The sequence below is a fragment of the Nelumbo nucifera genome, chromosome 7 (genome assembly GCF_055504915.1).
Source record: "Nelumbo nucifera cultivar China Antique chromosome 7, China Antique-T2T, whole genome shotgun sequence".
NCBI lineage: Eukaryota > Viridiplantae > Streptophyta > Magnoliopsida > Proteales > Nelumbonaceae > Nelumbo > Nelumbo nucifera.
Window position 1 is genome coordinate 53,099,062 of NC_142655.1, and position 16,397 is coordinate 53,115,458.

The 16,397-nt window shown below is 37.2% G+C and overlaps 1 protein-coding gene across 2 annotated transcripts in view; it reads left to right on the top strand.

Annotated features, from left to right (window-relative positions):
- The window catches only part of LOC104610987 (DEA(D/H)-box RNA helicase family protein), a 46,751-nt gene extending 41,385 nt beyond the window's left edge, over positions 1-5,366 (top strand). For both annotated transcript variants that reach the window (XM_010277874.3, XM_010277875.3), the window contains exons 11-15: positions 146-292; positions 393-530; positions 4,099-4,210; positions 4,302-4,390; positions 5,076-5,366. In XM_010277874.3, coding sequence (XP_010276176.1) covers positions 146-292; positions 393-530; positions 4,099-4,210; positions 4,302-4,390; positions 5,076-5,186 — 597 coding nt within the window. In that variant the 3' untranslated portion in view covers positions 5,187-5,366. The remainder of the gene's footprint in view (positions 1-145; positions 293-392; positions 531-4,098; positions 4,211-4,301; positions 4,391-5,075) is intronic.
- The last annotated feature ends 11,031 nt before the right edge of the window (positions 5,367-16,397 follow it).

Consider the following 16,397-nt stretch of genomic DNA (forward strand, 5'->3'; position numbering starts at 1 on the left):
TTAGCATGCTATATCAAACATTTGGGGCCCATTGTGGGTTGCATGAATCTTGTCTTTAAGAATTATTTAAATTATTAATAGATGTGTCAGTTCTTATCATTTTTATTCATAAATATGATATATTCTTTTTTGCCTATGTTTGTAGGAGTGCTATCTTGTATATATTCTTACTGAGATGTCTGGAAGTACATCAATGGTCTTTACCCGTACATGTGATTCCACTAGGCTTCTGGCATTGCTTCTTCGAAACCTTGGATTAAGGGCCATCCCTATTAGTGGTCAAATGAGTCAGGTATTTGCTTCCCTTTGTTGATGTACATTCCCACTCATGGTGCTCTTAATATTTAGTTATATCATGCCCATGAATTTCCTTGTGGAAATACACTCTACAGGCAAAGAGACTTGGAGCATTAAACAAGTTCAAGGCTGGTGAATGCAACATACTCATATGCACAGATGTGGCAAGTAGAGGGCTTGATATTCCTAGTGTTGATATGGTTATCAACTATGATATCCCCACCAATTCCAAGGTTAGGTTCCTACTTCTCCTTTGGACCCTGGCCTTGTTGCCGTCTGTGGCAGACAGGCGTAACAAATGAGAACAATCAATGGTATTAGATGTAGGTTTTGGCATGACAATAGTTATCAAGGTTGCAAGGTAAGACCAGATTATTGTGTGTTTAGGCAGGTGCCCGGATTATTGTGTGATTCATATTAGATGTGCCGAACATCAATTACTTATTTTTTGTATCGAAAAATACTAAAAGGAAGACATTAATAATGACATTTGTATATGAGGACACATTACATAACAAATTCTTTTAGGTAATACTTCTTTCCTAAATGTCCGTACTTCTTACATAATATAATTAAATTCCAGTAGACAAAGTAGCAAATCATATTTTAAATCATGAATTTCCATATGACAAGAATTAAATGAAATAAGCAAATTAACAAGTTAATAGAATACTGAATCCAAGCAGACAACTATAACAACACATTGAGGCCAAGCAAATTAAAAAAGTAACTGTACATTGAATACAGGCATGCAAATATTACAGCAAGAAGCCAAGCAAATAAGCAACGAAAGAAAATACTAATATAATGGTTCTGAGCATGTACTTCAGAAGGCTTCAAGCATGTCAAATTTCAAGGCATAATATAATGCTATGCTACCCTCTAAAAATTATTTTCACATCTAGACATTGCCTTCATAACCTTGGTCATGACAAACATTTTAGGCACTAAGGGTGTCAATTTCTGTTCCAACCCACTTGAACCATCAAACCCATCCACTTATATCCACCCATTTAAGATGTGGATTGAATGTGGGTTGTCATCCATTGGGTCAAACAAAAATGGTTGGGTTATGTTGGGCCATGGGTCTCCATTTGGGTCAACTGCATAGAAGAGCTAAGTATGTCACTTTCTCATAAATTTTATTCTCTCTTCCCCCCAATTTCTTTACTCTTTCCTATTCTCTCTTCTTTACTCTCTCTTCTATCTCTCCCATCCAATATGTCTCCTCTGCTGCCTCATCTCTCCTCTAACCTCTCTTCTCTCTTTATTCTTTATTGTCTCCCTCTAGACTCTTTCTCTTGGTTCTCTCATATATCTCTGCTCTATATCCTTTCTCTCTGTCTTTTTTAATGAAGTCCATTTTTTGTATTTGGGTTGAACTATGGTTTAAAATGTCCATAAATTTCCTAACATTTCCAAAACATATTTTCATTTCCCTGCATAGCAAGACGAAATTTTACTGGAATAGACATGTTACTTAGAGCTGTAAAGTGAGTTGAGCCGCCCGTAGGCTGGCACAGGCTTGCACAATTTGGGTCATGCTAGGCCTGGCCCTAAAATGGGCTTGGGTTTTGAGGCCCACAGACCAGCATGGCATGACCACACACACACACGCATATATATATGTATGTATATATAATATATAATAAGTATTATTCATAAAAAAAATATATAATAAGTATTATAATAATATATATATATATAATTTTTTTTCTATATATAAACAATTGTATACATCAATATTCATGTGGAATAGAAATTTAACTTTTTTTGCAATTTATTGATTATCTTTTAATTTATTTTAAATTTTACATTATTTTTTTCAGTTTTTTCTAAAACAAATCGTGCTACCCACAGCCTGGCCCAGCCTAGCACGGCATAGGCCCACATGGGCTTGTGCCGTGGTTTGGGCCAAGTAGGCACAACCTGCAAAAGTGGGCCATGTTGGCCTGGCACAGTCCACGTTACTACATATATTTTCTCTTGAGCTCATTCCAACATGTGGTTTAGAATCTTCAAGGTGTACCGGACAACTTCACCACGTATTGTTTTAATACAATTTTAGTTTTTTATCTTTGTTTAATGATTTGTAACAAGAAAATAATTTAAAAGGATCTGCTCATGCTTCTTTTATCATTTCATAAAGTATATTTTTTTTTATATATATTTTTAAATGTTTCCACCATGTCTATAATGTTTATGATATTTCCAACATATTTCCAATATTTGGATGGTCCACATTTCCACCGATACTGACATTTTAAACCCTGAACCAATCAAGTAGGGACATATGGCATTACCGGAGAAACCCACAGATATTTTTTTTTCTTTAATAAGGGTGAGGTTACATGGTTTTAAATATTTAAATGGGTCAGGATCAATGGTTTAGGTCATGTTGCAACCTATGTACATATTAAAAATATGAGTTATTTAATGGATGTGGGTGGTTGATGGATGCATTGGTCTTCAACCTGCATCCACCCAACCTAATCCATCCATTTGCCAGTTGGGCTGCAACTTGAGCTGGGTTAGCCTGAACCCAGCCCAAAAAGTTGGGTTGGGTTGGGTTAGGGTTGAGCCTTGACCAACCTGAACCCGGCCTGACTTCATTTTTGCATGTATAAATACTATATAAATATGTATTTATGCATGTAAGCATGGTTTTCGAACCGCCGTTGACCCGGACGGTTGGACCGTTTGGCCCGGGAACCATCCAGGAAACTGGCTCCATTTTACCCCAAACCCTTTTCCTGAAAAAAAACCGTTGAATCAGTCAACGACCCGTTGACCTGGGCAGTCAAACCGTCGACCCGTTCAATTGTTTTTCCGTTTTGGCCGTTTTTTATTTTTATTTTTATTGTCAGAATGGGCTGTCCGTTTGAACTGGACGGTCGAACCGTCAACTAGGCAACCAGTGGCCAGAAAGGTTCTGTTTCTGGGTCATTTTTTAAACCATGCATGTAAGTACTTGCGTATGTATTATTATGCAACTATGCATCCACAAATGTTTATATCTACATATTTATGTATTTATTCACTGCAAGTATTTATGTATTTATGTATATACATATTCTATACATGTATGCGTGTATATTGTATATACGTATTCTATACATGTATGTGTGTATGTTCTTTTACACATAATAATGCTAATATTGAATTAACATGGACCCTTGGAACCTAGACATTTGACAAAAGGAAGTAGAGAGGTTAGGCCTACCTGAGACTATTCCGATCCTAACCTAACCTGGAGTTTTAGGGTTGGGGCCTTGGGGGTCAACAACTCGGTTTGGGGTTGACCTCAACCTGACCTAACCTGGCCCAGTCTGCACCCCTATTTTCCACCCCTACTGGTGACAACCAATTTCTGATAATGGAAGGATACTCCTTTACTCATCAAGAACTGTATGTTTTTAAAGACAACAGCATCCAAGCAGGGTTCTGCCTTTTAATTATGAATGAGTTCAAATCACCACCCAAATATGTTTATTTAATTTATGCATTAATCTGTTAATCTTGGACTGGTGCTGTAACAACATTTGAACCTTTTTTGCAGTCTTTTACTTGGGTTATGTTTGGATAAGCTTCAAGATTTGTGCTTCTAAAGCCCCAAAGCACAAAACCCCAGTTTTTGGCTTTATGCTTGGGGTTTAAAAATGCCTTGGCTTCGGAAAATGCTCAAAACATTTTTTACTTCAATTTTATTTTTCAGAGCCCAAAGCACAAGAACAAAATATTATCCAAAGAGAGCCTTAGAAAATCTTTGACAGTTCACTGACAAGAAAAAATGGTATACAGGACTACATTCATAGAGTGGGAAGAACTGCTCGTGCAGGACGATCTGGGCTTGCAATCTCATTAGTAGATCAGTATTCATTGGAATGGTATCTCCTGATAGAGAAGCTTATTGGTAGGTTATACTTGGTAATACTTTTACTGCCTGGGAAAATACTAACATAATGGAAGACATACCAAAGTATATAACATTATTTGTGTTTCAGGCAAAAAGCTTCCAGAGTTTCCTGCTCAAGAAGAGGAAGTTCTATTACTGCTGGAACGTGTGGCTGAGGCAAAGAGAATCTCTCAAATGGTAGTATTACTATTATTGTTGTAGCTGTTGCATAATCATCAACCATTTACATTATTGTTATGAATGGTTCTGTTAGGAAAACATGATTGAGCTTTTCTCTCTGCTTATGGTCCATAGTAGTGAATTATGAGGATGATCAAGGTCCATTATTGGATGGACTTGATTAGGATGATGCTCTGAGTCAAATATTTGGATGTCATCTAATCTTCATCCTTTGTGGCTTTTAATGAGACAGGAGATGAGCAATTCCAGCAAAGATTCTTAGATAGGATATCTCAGTTGTAGGGTGGTCATAATTACTGGGGAAAAATGTATCCTTTTTGAGCCCCAATCCCATTAATGTCCTAGATTTTCTGGACTATTGCCAACAACAATACGTATGATTTTAGTGATCATTGTGGAACCCGTGTGGTCATGCCATCATGATAAAGCTGGGCTGAGTTGTTGTGTTGTTACTGTTACTACAACATGATGCTGCACAGCATTTCTGAAAGGAACTGATATAGACTAAACAAATAAAGTTTTCAGGACAAAAATTTAAAGCAAGGAGTTCACTTGAGTTTTTAATGCTAATTTATCTTTCTTATAGAGATCTGGAGCCCATAGTTCTCTGTGGCTCAAAAACCCTCTTGTTTTTGCTTCACATTTATTTTCATAACATGGTCCTTTTCATTTATTTCTGTAGAAAATCAAAGAGGAGGGACACAAAAGGAAAAGAAGAGGGGATGATGTCGAGGAAGAAGATAGATTTACTCTAAAAAATGCGAAATCATTAAAGAAGTCAAAGAAGCGGTGATCACTAACATCCTCGGCAATTTTGGTAAATTTTATATTTTTGTTCTTTATCATTGGAATTCCTACTTTATTTTGTTTGTAATATTTTCAAGTACAATGGAGACACTTACCAAAATATAGTATAATGTAAGCACTGTACTGTGGTGTTGAATGAAATCCAACATCTGCCATTGGTCTTCGAGGTCTTGATTGCAAGGAATACTGTAGTGACAGTTAAATTTTTGCTTGTAACTTGCACAAGGAGTTAACTTCTTGTGTAGCAGTTCGAAGTTGATATAGGGGATGGTGATGACATAGCTAGGTAAAGGCTTAATATTGATACCCTTGTAATTTAGCGGATCTAGAGTGTTAGAAATTGGTTGGCTTCATCTTCAAGTGTGAACTTGAGTATCCATTCGTTGGATATGGTGGCCAAAGCAGTCTGTTTGAACTGGACAGTCGAACTGTTGACCTGGAAACTGGCGGTCAAAGCAGTTTCGGTTCTGGGTCAGTTTTTTAAACATTTGTTTAAGGTATCGGTATACTTTATAGACAAAAGAGTTTTTTAAACATTCCTTTTCTTTTTTGGTTTTTTGTCAGGGTCCTATCACGTTATCTTTTAATGTTTCAAAACTTTCAAATCCCCAAACTCCCATTTCGGTGACCCCAAAATACAATACAAATACATTCGATATCAATACTTTGATCTTTGCCTATTTGAATACTCATCAACTGGATATAGGATGTATCATAATAATACTTTGGATACTCATCAACCAGGAAGAAGATGCTTCAATATCTCAAACATATTGTCAATCATGGTACTATCTTGTCAATTCAAAGCTGGGTTTGAGAGAAACTTCTTAAGGAATTTCACAAAATCTGTTTATCTGTTAATTTTTAACAAGCCAAACAAAGCGTTGGTTGCAAGTATGCAACCTGATTGGACTTGGTAAGGCCTGGCCAAAGAGTCTAGCATGAAACAATGGAAAATCTTCAATCGGGTACCTGATGCACCTCCTTTCTTTGATTCTTTAGACAGGACACCCCACCTAAATGATCGTCATTTACAAGGAGGGTGTTGTATATATTTTGGTCAAAAATCTTGATTTTTTGAATAAACAAAATATTGTGTTAATGTCCCCCCGCATTAAACCCAAATAAAGAAGCCTTGTCTCAGAAAATGCTTTTTTTTTTAACCCTATTGTGTCAGCAAATGCTGATTTAACACGTGTTTAAATACTTCTATAATAACTTGGTATTCATTTGGTTGCTACCTTGCTACCCTTTCTTTTGGAAAATCCTATTTACAATGCCGGAACCAAGCATATCTAATTAGTATTCCATTTTACTCAACAGAAGGTTGCTACTATATGTTTAGTTGTTTAGTTCCCACACGCTCAATATTAGATAGCTGATGTCCTTACAAAGTTGTTGCCATCTCATTTTGTTTTTCTTCTGAATAATCTCATTCTACTTCAACCCATTTCGCTTGAGGGGGTTGTCAGAGATAAGTGCACATAGTTACCCTTTATGGACATCTTAAAGTGTAATAAAAAATCACATAATAATTTAAGGTTTTCCTTTGCATTTTACAATGACCATAGATTTAGATCGAGTTGTATCCTGTTTTATTTTTTATAGAAAATAGAAGGTAAACTAATAAAGATTTCTTTTAATGATTGACTATCACAAATTCTTGGAAAAGAAAAAATGAATAAAAAATAAAAAAAAGCCTAGCATAATTTCATACTTAAACCAAGGTTCAAAGTATCGATACGTATCGGCCCATATCGACTGATATGTATCGTGCTGATGGCTTACCGATATGCTCCTCCAGGGATTGTATTGGGTCAGCCATCGGTTCAAAGGGTAGCCTGGCCTTAAACTGACTCCTCTGAACCGGTTTCAAAAAAAATAAATAAAACTTTAAAAAAATGTACCGACACAAGCTGATACACCTTATCGGCGTATTGGCCCATGTCGATATTTAGAACCTTGACTTAAACATTACACTGATTATTAATACTTGACTGCCACAAATTATCAAAAAACCTTTTATTGCTCTAGATAGCCAGCCCAAGAGGTGGGGTGAATTGGATATTTAAAAACTTTTCCCTCTTTTTGACATAAAGCCTTCTAATGAGTATGAGTGCAAGAACATATAGGCTCCGTTTGGTTGGTGGGATGGGGATGAGATTCCCTTTTCTCTTATTTGTTTTGAGGGAAACAGAGGGATGAGATGAGCAAAATGTGGGATGCCAGATCCAAAAATCATGGAATCGGGGTTGCACCAAAACAGTGCGACCCCGATGGAAAAACTCGAGAAACCATTGTTACCACTTACCATTGACGACAAACAGGGAAGGGATGGGCTGAGAAAAACGAACCAGTGACGATGAATAGAGGAGGGAGAGAAATAGTGTGACTCCGTCTTCCTCCCTTTCTCAGCGATCGCTCATCTTCCTCACCTTCTTCTTCCTATTCTTCCTGTCTTCCCACTCCTATCTCTCTCTCTCATTCCCTCATTTTCCCTCTCTCGCTCTGTCGCTTTGATCGCTGCTGCTTTCTCAACCCTACTTTCTTTACTTCAGATCCCAAATTCATCCTCTATTATAGAGAAAGTGTGAAGAAGGAGGGGACCACTGTGCAGTGGTCAATTGAGCACCGGCGGAGGACCTCTTCGGAGCTTCAGTTATGGAGTTCTCTATCTCTCCCTCCATTTTCCTCTTCTCTCTTCTCCCTCCTAACAGTGTTTTCCTATTATTTTCCCATATATAAAACCAAACAATGGAAAGATAAATTTTTACACTTTCCCATCCCACCCAAATCTTCCTACAAACCAAACATAGCCATAAAGAATATTTATACAAGTTTGACCAATTCCGACCTACATCCTCTACTTAGGACCCTTCTAAGATTTTCACTAAATCAAACCGATTGATCTTCCCAAGTGCCAATCAACCTTCACAACCCAGGACTTAGGACTTAGGACTGCCAGGTGCCTACTAAACCTGAATAGATTTTCTTAGTACTATTTTTACCAATAGTGGTGTGAAACTCTTGAAACACCTTAAATTACAAATGGTAACAATAAAGGCACATATACAAATACAATGCCTCTCAATAAACAGATATATAGACAAGTACACAACAAATTAGTATCAAATGTAAGAAATGCAACATAATATGGGTCAACTCAAAAAGAGATAAATCCTTGTGAGAAACATATAAGCCACAATGACTACTCATTCTTTTTTTTTAACATAAACCGATTTAAGCTCAAAGAACTTGTCTCTTTTGAAAACTCTTGCTCAAAGCTGATGCTCTCAGTATAGTAGATACTTCTCTTGATCTTGGCTCTTAAAAACATCATTTTATAAGATGTTGAAAATAAGTGATCCTTAGAGAGACATTGGAGAGAATCATATTGATTTAGAAAATGTTTTAGAACAATCTTTTAATGAATGGAACGTTCTCCAAAAGAAGAAACTAGCCGTTGAGCTTTCAAATAGTCATTTCTGATTGCAAGCAAACGACTGATAACTTATATTGGTCGACTACCACTCATAGGAGGAAACTTATTTTATCTAGTAGTCAACCAATCCCTTATATTAGTCAACTAACAAGTTGTGTCATTTCTCGACTGTTAAAGGTAGTCGATTCATTAGAATGTTGTAGTAGACTCATAAATAGTGATAGTGTATTTTATGCCTCGGCTATCAAAGGTAGTTAACTCATGAACCACACATGATTTGATTCCAAATGACCACACATTGTAGCCAATGTCATCTTTGGAAAGATTTATCGTAGATGATAATTGCCTAGTGTTTCTATTCATGCCTTACTTCATCAAGCATTTGTTAATCATTTTTATTTCAGTGGAAACAGTTGTAAACTTAGCAAAAACCATTTTTATTCTTAACGAGTTTGTTATCATCAAAACACATAGGGCCAACACTTTCCCTTCTCAAATCATTACAAATAGATTGCCATAAATCCATACTTAAACCATTACAAATTGTTAGGCAATTTTCACAAATCCTTACTATTACAAATTGATATAATGCATATCTACTTATTTCACATTTAAATTACCCTATTAATTGGTCTCTAAAATTTCAACACAGGTCACCCAAGTAAAATGGAAAGATTCTTACTATTGAGCTATGTTGCTATAATTCGTTGAAACTACACGTGCTTTAAGTTAATATTTAATTGGCCACTGAAAATAGAAAAGTTTGCTAATTTAAGCCATATTTTAATCCTTCTACCATTTTCCTTTCTTAGGTATATCTTAATAATTTATACTTCACTTGTACTATTGAGATACATTTAGTTTTATTGGTGTATTTTTAGGATTTTTCTTTTGAATTTCCCTAGTGCTTCTGTTTGTATCTTAATTTCTTTCATGATATCCATGTATTCCCTAAATGTATCTCGATGTGTTTCTAAAAATTGCCATCCCAATTCTATATATAATTTATGTATATATAAATATTATTTTATATTTTTATTAATAAAAGATGTTGAAATTTGAGATTTGAGCCTAAAAGGGTTATTTTTGGAAATAATGGTGGGCGCAAAATACCTTTGGCTCATTTGGGCACATAGATCTTGAAAAATTACCTGAAATTGATATAAAAATCACCCTAATTAGACAACCAAGTGCAAAGTTATATATATATATATAACAAAATAAGAAAATAGACATATCAAATAAAAGTTGTTCGGCCCTTTAAGAAAGATTTGGGGTGGGACCCAATGTATTTGGCCCGTTAGCCCAAGGAAACATAGTGGGCCATAGGTTTAAGCTTCAAACTTTTGAGAGAAAATCCTAAATTCAAATCTGTGATTCAGTGAACAAATTGGCCAAATCTTGGATTTGGATATAGTGAATCCAATTTAAAAAGAAACCAGCACATAATGGGGGTTGATTGATCAACCAAATTTAGAAACCATGGTCGTACAAATAAGTTGAACGTTGCATAGGCCCAACCCCTTTGCTAAGTGGCGCTTGGCCCTAAGTAATTGGGAGACAAATCTAACGCATTATCCTAATTTGCGTTTAAATGGGGTCATAGATTGATCACCGAACTATCAATCTAGTGGGCCCACATTAATTACACTAGCTGGCCGAATTCAAATTCCTAGTTAGATCTGTCTAAGGGAAAACATTATAAATAGATAAAGGAACAAGAGCAAGCTCTCTCCTTCTTTGGTTCTCCCTCTTTGGTTCTCCCTCTTCGGTTCCCTCCAACAGCTCCCAAGTTCTATTTCAATTTTTCTTGTTGCAGGAAGGAAGAACTAGAACTTTGGCTCTTCAACCGTTGAAGCTTCAAAATTGTTGTAGTCCCATGTCACGTGAATCAAAGAATTTGGTCATTTTAGTTGCTACAAATCAAAGAAGCTCCCATCAAATTACTGCAAACAATAAATCTTCTATCAAATTATTGCAACCAAGAAGATATATTTATCAAATCATTACAGCCAATGGACCTCTTACAACCAAAGTCGTCAAGCTTTACTGGTTGCATCTGTGACAAGCTACAAATACAAGCTCAAGTTGTGTTCATGACAAGAGAATCAGAGGGTGTTCTTAAAAAAAAAGAATGAAAAAAAGGAGTTTGTATCCCACTTACATTTCTACAAAAAAAAAAAAAGAATTCTTTGAATCTATTTGCATTTTTTTGTGCTCCAAATTTATGCACAAAATTTTTGTCAACAAATTTCTGGCATGCCAGGTGGGACATCTCTTTCCTCTTATCTCTCAAGTCGACACATCAAGTTTTTACAAGCGGTTTGGACACATGGCTTCAAAGAAAACCGTTTCAAGTGTTGTCAGGAACAAGAAAAACACCACATATAGCTAGTTCATCTAGTTCAAGTACATTTCTAGCCTCCAACTACGAGAGGACAAGCACCTGCCTTATGATTAGGTCCAGGGATTCACAATTGGTTGCAGCTCTTGCCTTTTATGGAACTGAAGGGGTCAATTCAAAAGTCAAAAATGCCAAAAAGGGACCTTCAAGGTTGCTGACGATAAAGGATGCTAGTACAAAAGGGGTAGCCCCGATGAAAGAGTTCGACATAACAACTCCACTTGAGAATCCAAGTGGAGGAATGCCCATGTCTAACACAGAAACTACTACCGGCTCAAGGTCCAACTCCCATCCCAATTCCCCTAAGACCGGATGGTCTAATTACATGTAGACTCGCTCCTACACTTCATAGCACTCGTGGAAGAGAAGGACCTTCAAATTGCTTCTCTCATGAACCGAATGGAACAAATGCAAACAACAACATCTAGCTAGGGGCCTTCACACCCACCAAGGCTCACCTTGTAAGTAGACCCTCCCTGAGCGGAGTTGCCAGAATGTACTAATATATGGGACACCCAGCATGCTTCGATTGCCTCCCCCTCAGTACAACAACTCTAAAACATGATGTCTGACACAATACGTGTTTAGTATGGGGGTGTTCCATAGTCATCATCGATGTATACTAATAAGTCATACACTGAGCACATTGATCATATGCCTATGCCATTAGGGTACCAACCCTTGAAGTTTCAACAATTTGATGGAAAAGGTAACCCCAAACAACATATTGTACACTTCATGGAGACATGCAACAGTGATGGGACCTACAACGATTTGATGCTAACACAATTTGTGCAATCTTTATGAGGGAGCACATTTGATTGATACACTAACCTCCCTTCCGGGTCAAATGACAGTGGGGACCAATTAGAAAGAGAGTTCTTGGATCACTTCTATAGTACTTGACATACTATAAGCATGTATGAACTCACTACCACAAAACAAAATAAAGGTGAACCAATTGTTGACTATATTGACAGGTGGAGAAGTCTCAAACTTAACAATTGAGACAAGCTCACTGAGGCGTCAAACATAGAGAGAGGTAAAAGCATTTAATCCAAAGGAAGTTTTAACAACTTCAGTGGCCCCTCTTTGGGCTTCTGGGAGAAAAAGGGGTAAGGAAGAGATAAAGTCAATCACTCATCAAAGTGTACCTGTTCCTGAACTCTGATGTGCCAGGGATGCTAGATGGTCTACTAGCCCAAAAGTTAATATGCTTCTTGATTGCAAGCACCCAAAAGAAGAGGGGCAGACTGACCACCCCAAGTATTGCCGCTACCATTGGATAATCAATCACCTAGTCAAAAAGTGTCTTGTTCTCAAAGACAAAATAATGCAGTTAGCTAAATTAGGAATGATTGAACCGGATATAAATGAGGATACAATAGCTACCAACATGACAATTGTCACATTTGGGTCCACTGATCCTAAGTCTCCCTTGGGAACTTACCAGTCATTAGTCGTACTGCCATATAAAATCATGTTTGGTACTTTTGACCCCGTCATAAGTGATCCCACATCAGGGGCACTATTAAGCTAAATACAAGTGCAAGTTCTTAGTTATGAAGAAATTCCTTCCCCTGTTCTACCATATCACTCTTAGATGATGAGGGTTGGATTTTCGTCACTCGATAAAAGCGTCGTGTTACACGTCTACCCAATCTACTTTGTGAGCAACCTAAGCAAGTCAGAAGGATTCGATCAAATATACCACCCAAGAATAAGAAAGTGAGGGGAAAAGGCATCTTTGCTCAACTAGCATGCGAGGTAACAAATAAAAGTTTGCAACAAACCCCTCGCTTCCCAATCACTCTTCAAGAGTATATGCCAAGAAGTTTCTTTTCTAGTGAGTATGCAGAGGTGCATACAGTAACATGTTATGCGATGCTTAAGGAAGATGTGTCTCCAAAAGAGAATGAATCACCAAAGTTGGGATGAAGTAAATATAGCAAAATTATGGATATTGATGAGGTCTTCGACCAACTTAATGAAATTCCAACACAATTTAGTTTACAAGCAACACTACAATTGGTAGAAAGGGTTCGACGTGCTCTTAGTTGTATCCTAACGAATCCTAATTATCATAAAGAAAAGATCTTCATTTAAAAGGAACCTGCCTCATGCATGACCACCATTACCTTTTCAAATGAAGATTTTCAACAAGGACCTCATCCTCATAATAGGCCCTTGTATGTCATAGGGTATGTTCAAGATCAAAAGATACATCAGGTACTCCTTGACTGTGGATCAGCTGTTAATATCATGCCCATTCAAACAATAAAATAAATAGGCATCTCTCGTGATGAGCTAACCAGGAGAAGGCTCATGATTCAAGGTTTCAATCAAGGAGGACAATGGGTCGTTGGCATGATCCGCCTTAAACTTACCATTGGAGACTTGACATCTTCAATGCCTTTTCATGTCATTGATGCTAGAACCCCATACCACCTACTCTTAGGATGCCCTTGGCTACATGAGGCATGGGTGGTTCCTTCTACATTACACTAGTGCTTTAAGTACTATCAAGATGGCATCCAAAAGTGTGTCATTGTAGAAGATAAGCCATTCACAAGTTTTGAATTGTATTTTGTAGATGCCAAGTTATATTCAAAGGTTGAGGTGAATTCAGAGGCATTACCACTCTTTGTTCTCTTGTCTAATAGACCAACAAGTCCTAAAGGCATTAACCCACGCCGACCATTCCTAAAGGCCTTCCCTACATCAGTGGTCAAGGAAAAAGGATATCAATCCAATGGTGCCCTAGAAAAGGTAACTTTGGTACTTCATTATGTACCAAAATCTCGTAGAAAAGAGGGACAACCTCGATTTGCAATCGCTCATAAGAATATTGGTTCTATAATTTTGGAGAAAAATCTAGAGGTCTTAAAAGGCACCTTGGTCCTCCCAGTGCCTACATTGGAGAACCCTAGGACTATCAGTTCACCTCCTAGGGGTTTACAAAGGAGTCAACGCCATCATGAGGTGAAAGTAAATCTACCCAGGTCGAGAAACGTCCATAGGGATTATTTGATCTTAAAGTATGTAAACTTTTTGAGAATGTTGTATATGAAAAAGGAAAACCAAAGAAAATGGGTTAAGTTATTAATGAGCACATGACATCATTGTCAAAGACCCAATGTAAACTGCTTGAAAATGGACACACCATAACCCAAGAGCTGGGCTAGGATTCACATCGAAAAACTCCTTGCAAAAGAAAGCCAACACTTGTCATATTATCATTAATTAGAGGAAAAACCCAAGAATCCTATCAACAAGCAAGTATTAGCATTTGACAGAATAGAAACATCAAACCCCCATACCTCAACGTTTAAGCGATTGGGGGAATTAAGAAATAATCCAAGGGAGAAGAATGATCTAGAGGTAGAAAAAGGGAGAGATGAACCTCGCAATTTTGTCCCTTTGTGCATGAAGCATCAGACATCATTGGAGATAACCCTTGGTGATGCCCTAACAGTTATGCAATGGGTAGTGATACTCACAAATCAAGCATCAACTTATCATGGAGAGGAAGAACAATCCAAAGAGGAAGAAAGTGACTCTTACAACCATGTGACAGTGAAACAACTCATAGATGATGACTCCTCTTCCCCTGATTCTAAAGTCAAACAAACAGCGCTTGCTTATGAGAAAGAGGGGCAGATAATTGTAGATGAGTTGAAAGAGCTAAATCTTGGACAAGAAGATAATCCCCAACCTATTTATGTAGGTGCACTCTTAAGCCTCGAAGATGAATCTCAATATCTTGAGCTACTTAAAGATTTTAATGATGTGTTTGCTTAGACCTATAAAGAGATGCTAGGGATAGACCCTAAGGTAGAAGTTCATCACCTCTCAGTGAAATGCAATGTTCATCCCGTAAAATAAGTATAATGTCATTTTCATTCCAAATTTATACCACATATTGAAGTTGAGATTAATAAGCTCATTGAGGCTGGATTTATTCAAGAGGTGAAATTATCCCACATGGATATCCAATATTGTCCCGGTAAGAAAGAAAAATGGGCAAATAAGAGTTTGTGTCGATTTTTGGGACCTTAACAATGCTTGTCCAAAAGATGATTTTCCCTACCCATTACTAAGCTGATGGTTGATGCCACCACTGGGTATGAAGCAATGTCCCTTTATGGATGGCTCATTGGGTTACAACCAAATTAGGATGGCCCCTAAAGATGAACTCATTGCACTATTTATTGTTATAAATTCATGCCCTTTGGGATGGAAAATGATAGCACGTTGAGTGTTATGTTGATGATTTGGTCATGAAGTCAAGAAAGAGAGCTAAACATTTAAATAACTTACATAGAATCTTCAATATGTTATGGCGGTATCAACTAAAGATGAATCCCCTAAAGTGTGATTTCGAAGTGGCATTTGGGGAGTTTCTTGGATTCATCATACGTTATTGTGGCATTGAAATTGAACAATCTAAAATTGATTCCACTCAAAATATTCCTGAACCTAAGAACCTACGAGAACTAAAAAGTCTTCAAGGTCGCCTTGCCTACACTTAGGGGTTTATTTCTAACTTGGCTAGAAGATGTATTCCATTCAATAGGTTAATTAAGAAGGGGGTGCCCTTTGTCTAGGATGAGGCATATGGGAATGCTCTCAAAAGCATAAAAAATTATCTCCTTGAACCTCCAGTTTTGACAGCTCCAATCCTAGGGAAACCTCTAAATTATCTACATCACCGCCCAAGAGCAATCATTAGGTGCTTTACTTGCTCAAGCAAATGAATAAGGCAAGGAAAATGCTCTGTATTATTTGAGTCTAACATTAGTGGGGGAAGAACTGAGTTATTCCTCAATTAAAAAGACATGTCTTGCTTTGATATTTTCAATGAAAAAGTTGCACTATTACATGCTAGAACATACAATCCACTTGATCTCGCGAGTTGACCCACTTAAATACATTGTGTCTAAGCCAGTACTTATTGGTAGGCTAGAAAAGTGGGCTCTATTATTGTCCAAGTTTGAAGTTGAATACATCCCATGAAAGTTGATTAAGGGTTCAAGCACTCACTGATTTTCTAGCCAATCACCCACCATAGCAAACTAGGAATTGCCTAAAGACCTCCCAAATGAAGAAGTCTTCTCCATTGAGCTTGCATTTCCTTTGGAGTTGTTCTTTGACGATGCTACTCAAAAGGATGGGGCTGGAGCAGGCGTGATGTTTGTCTTCCCAGAACGGGTTTATGTTTGTCTTCTCCAAGTTTGTCTCTTTCACCTTGACATGTTTATGTTCAAAAAATGTAGCAGAATATCAGACCCTAATTATTGGTTTAAAGATGGGTTTAGATATGGGAATCTATCATCTAGTTGTGTATAGAG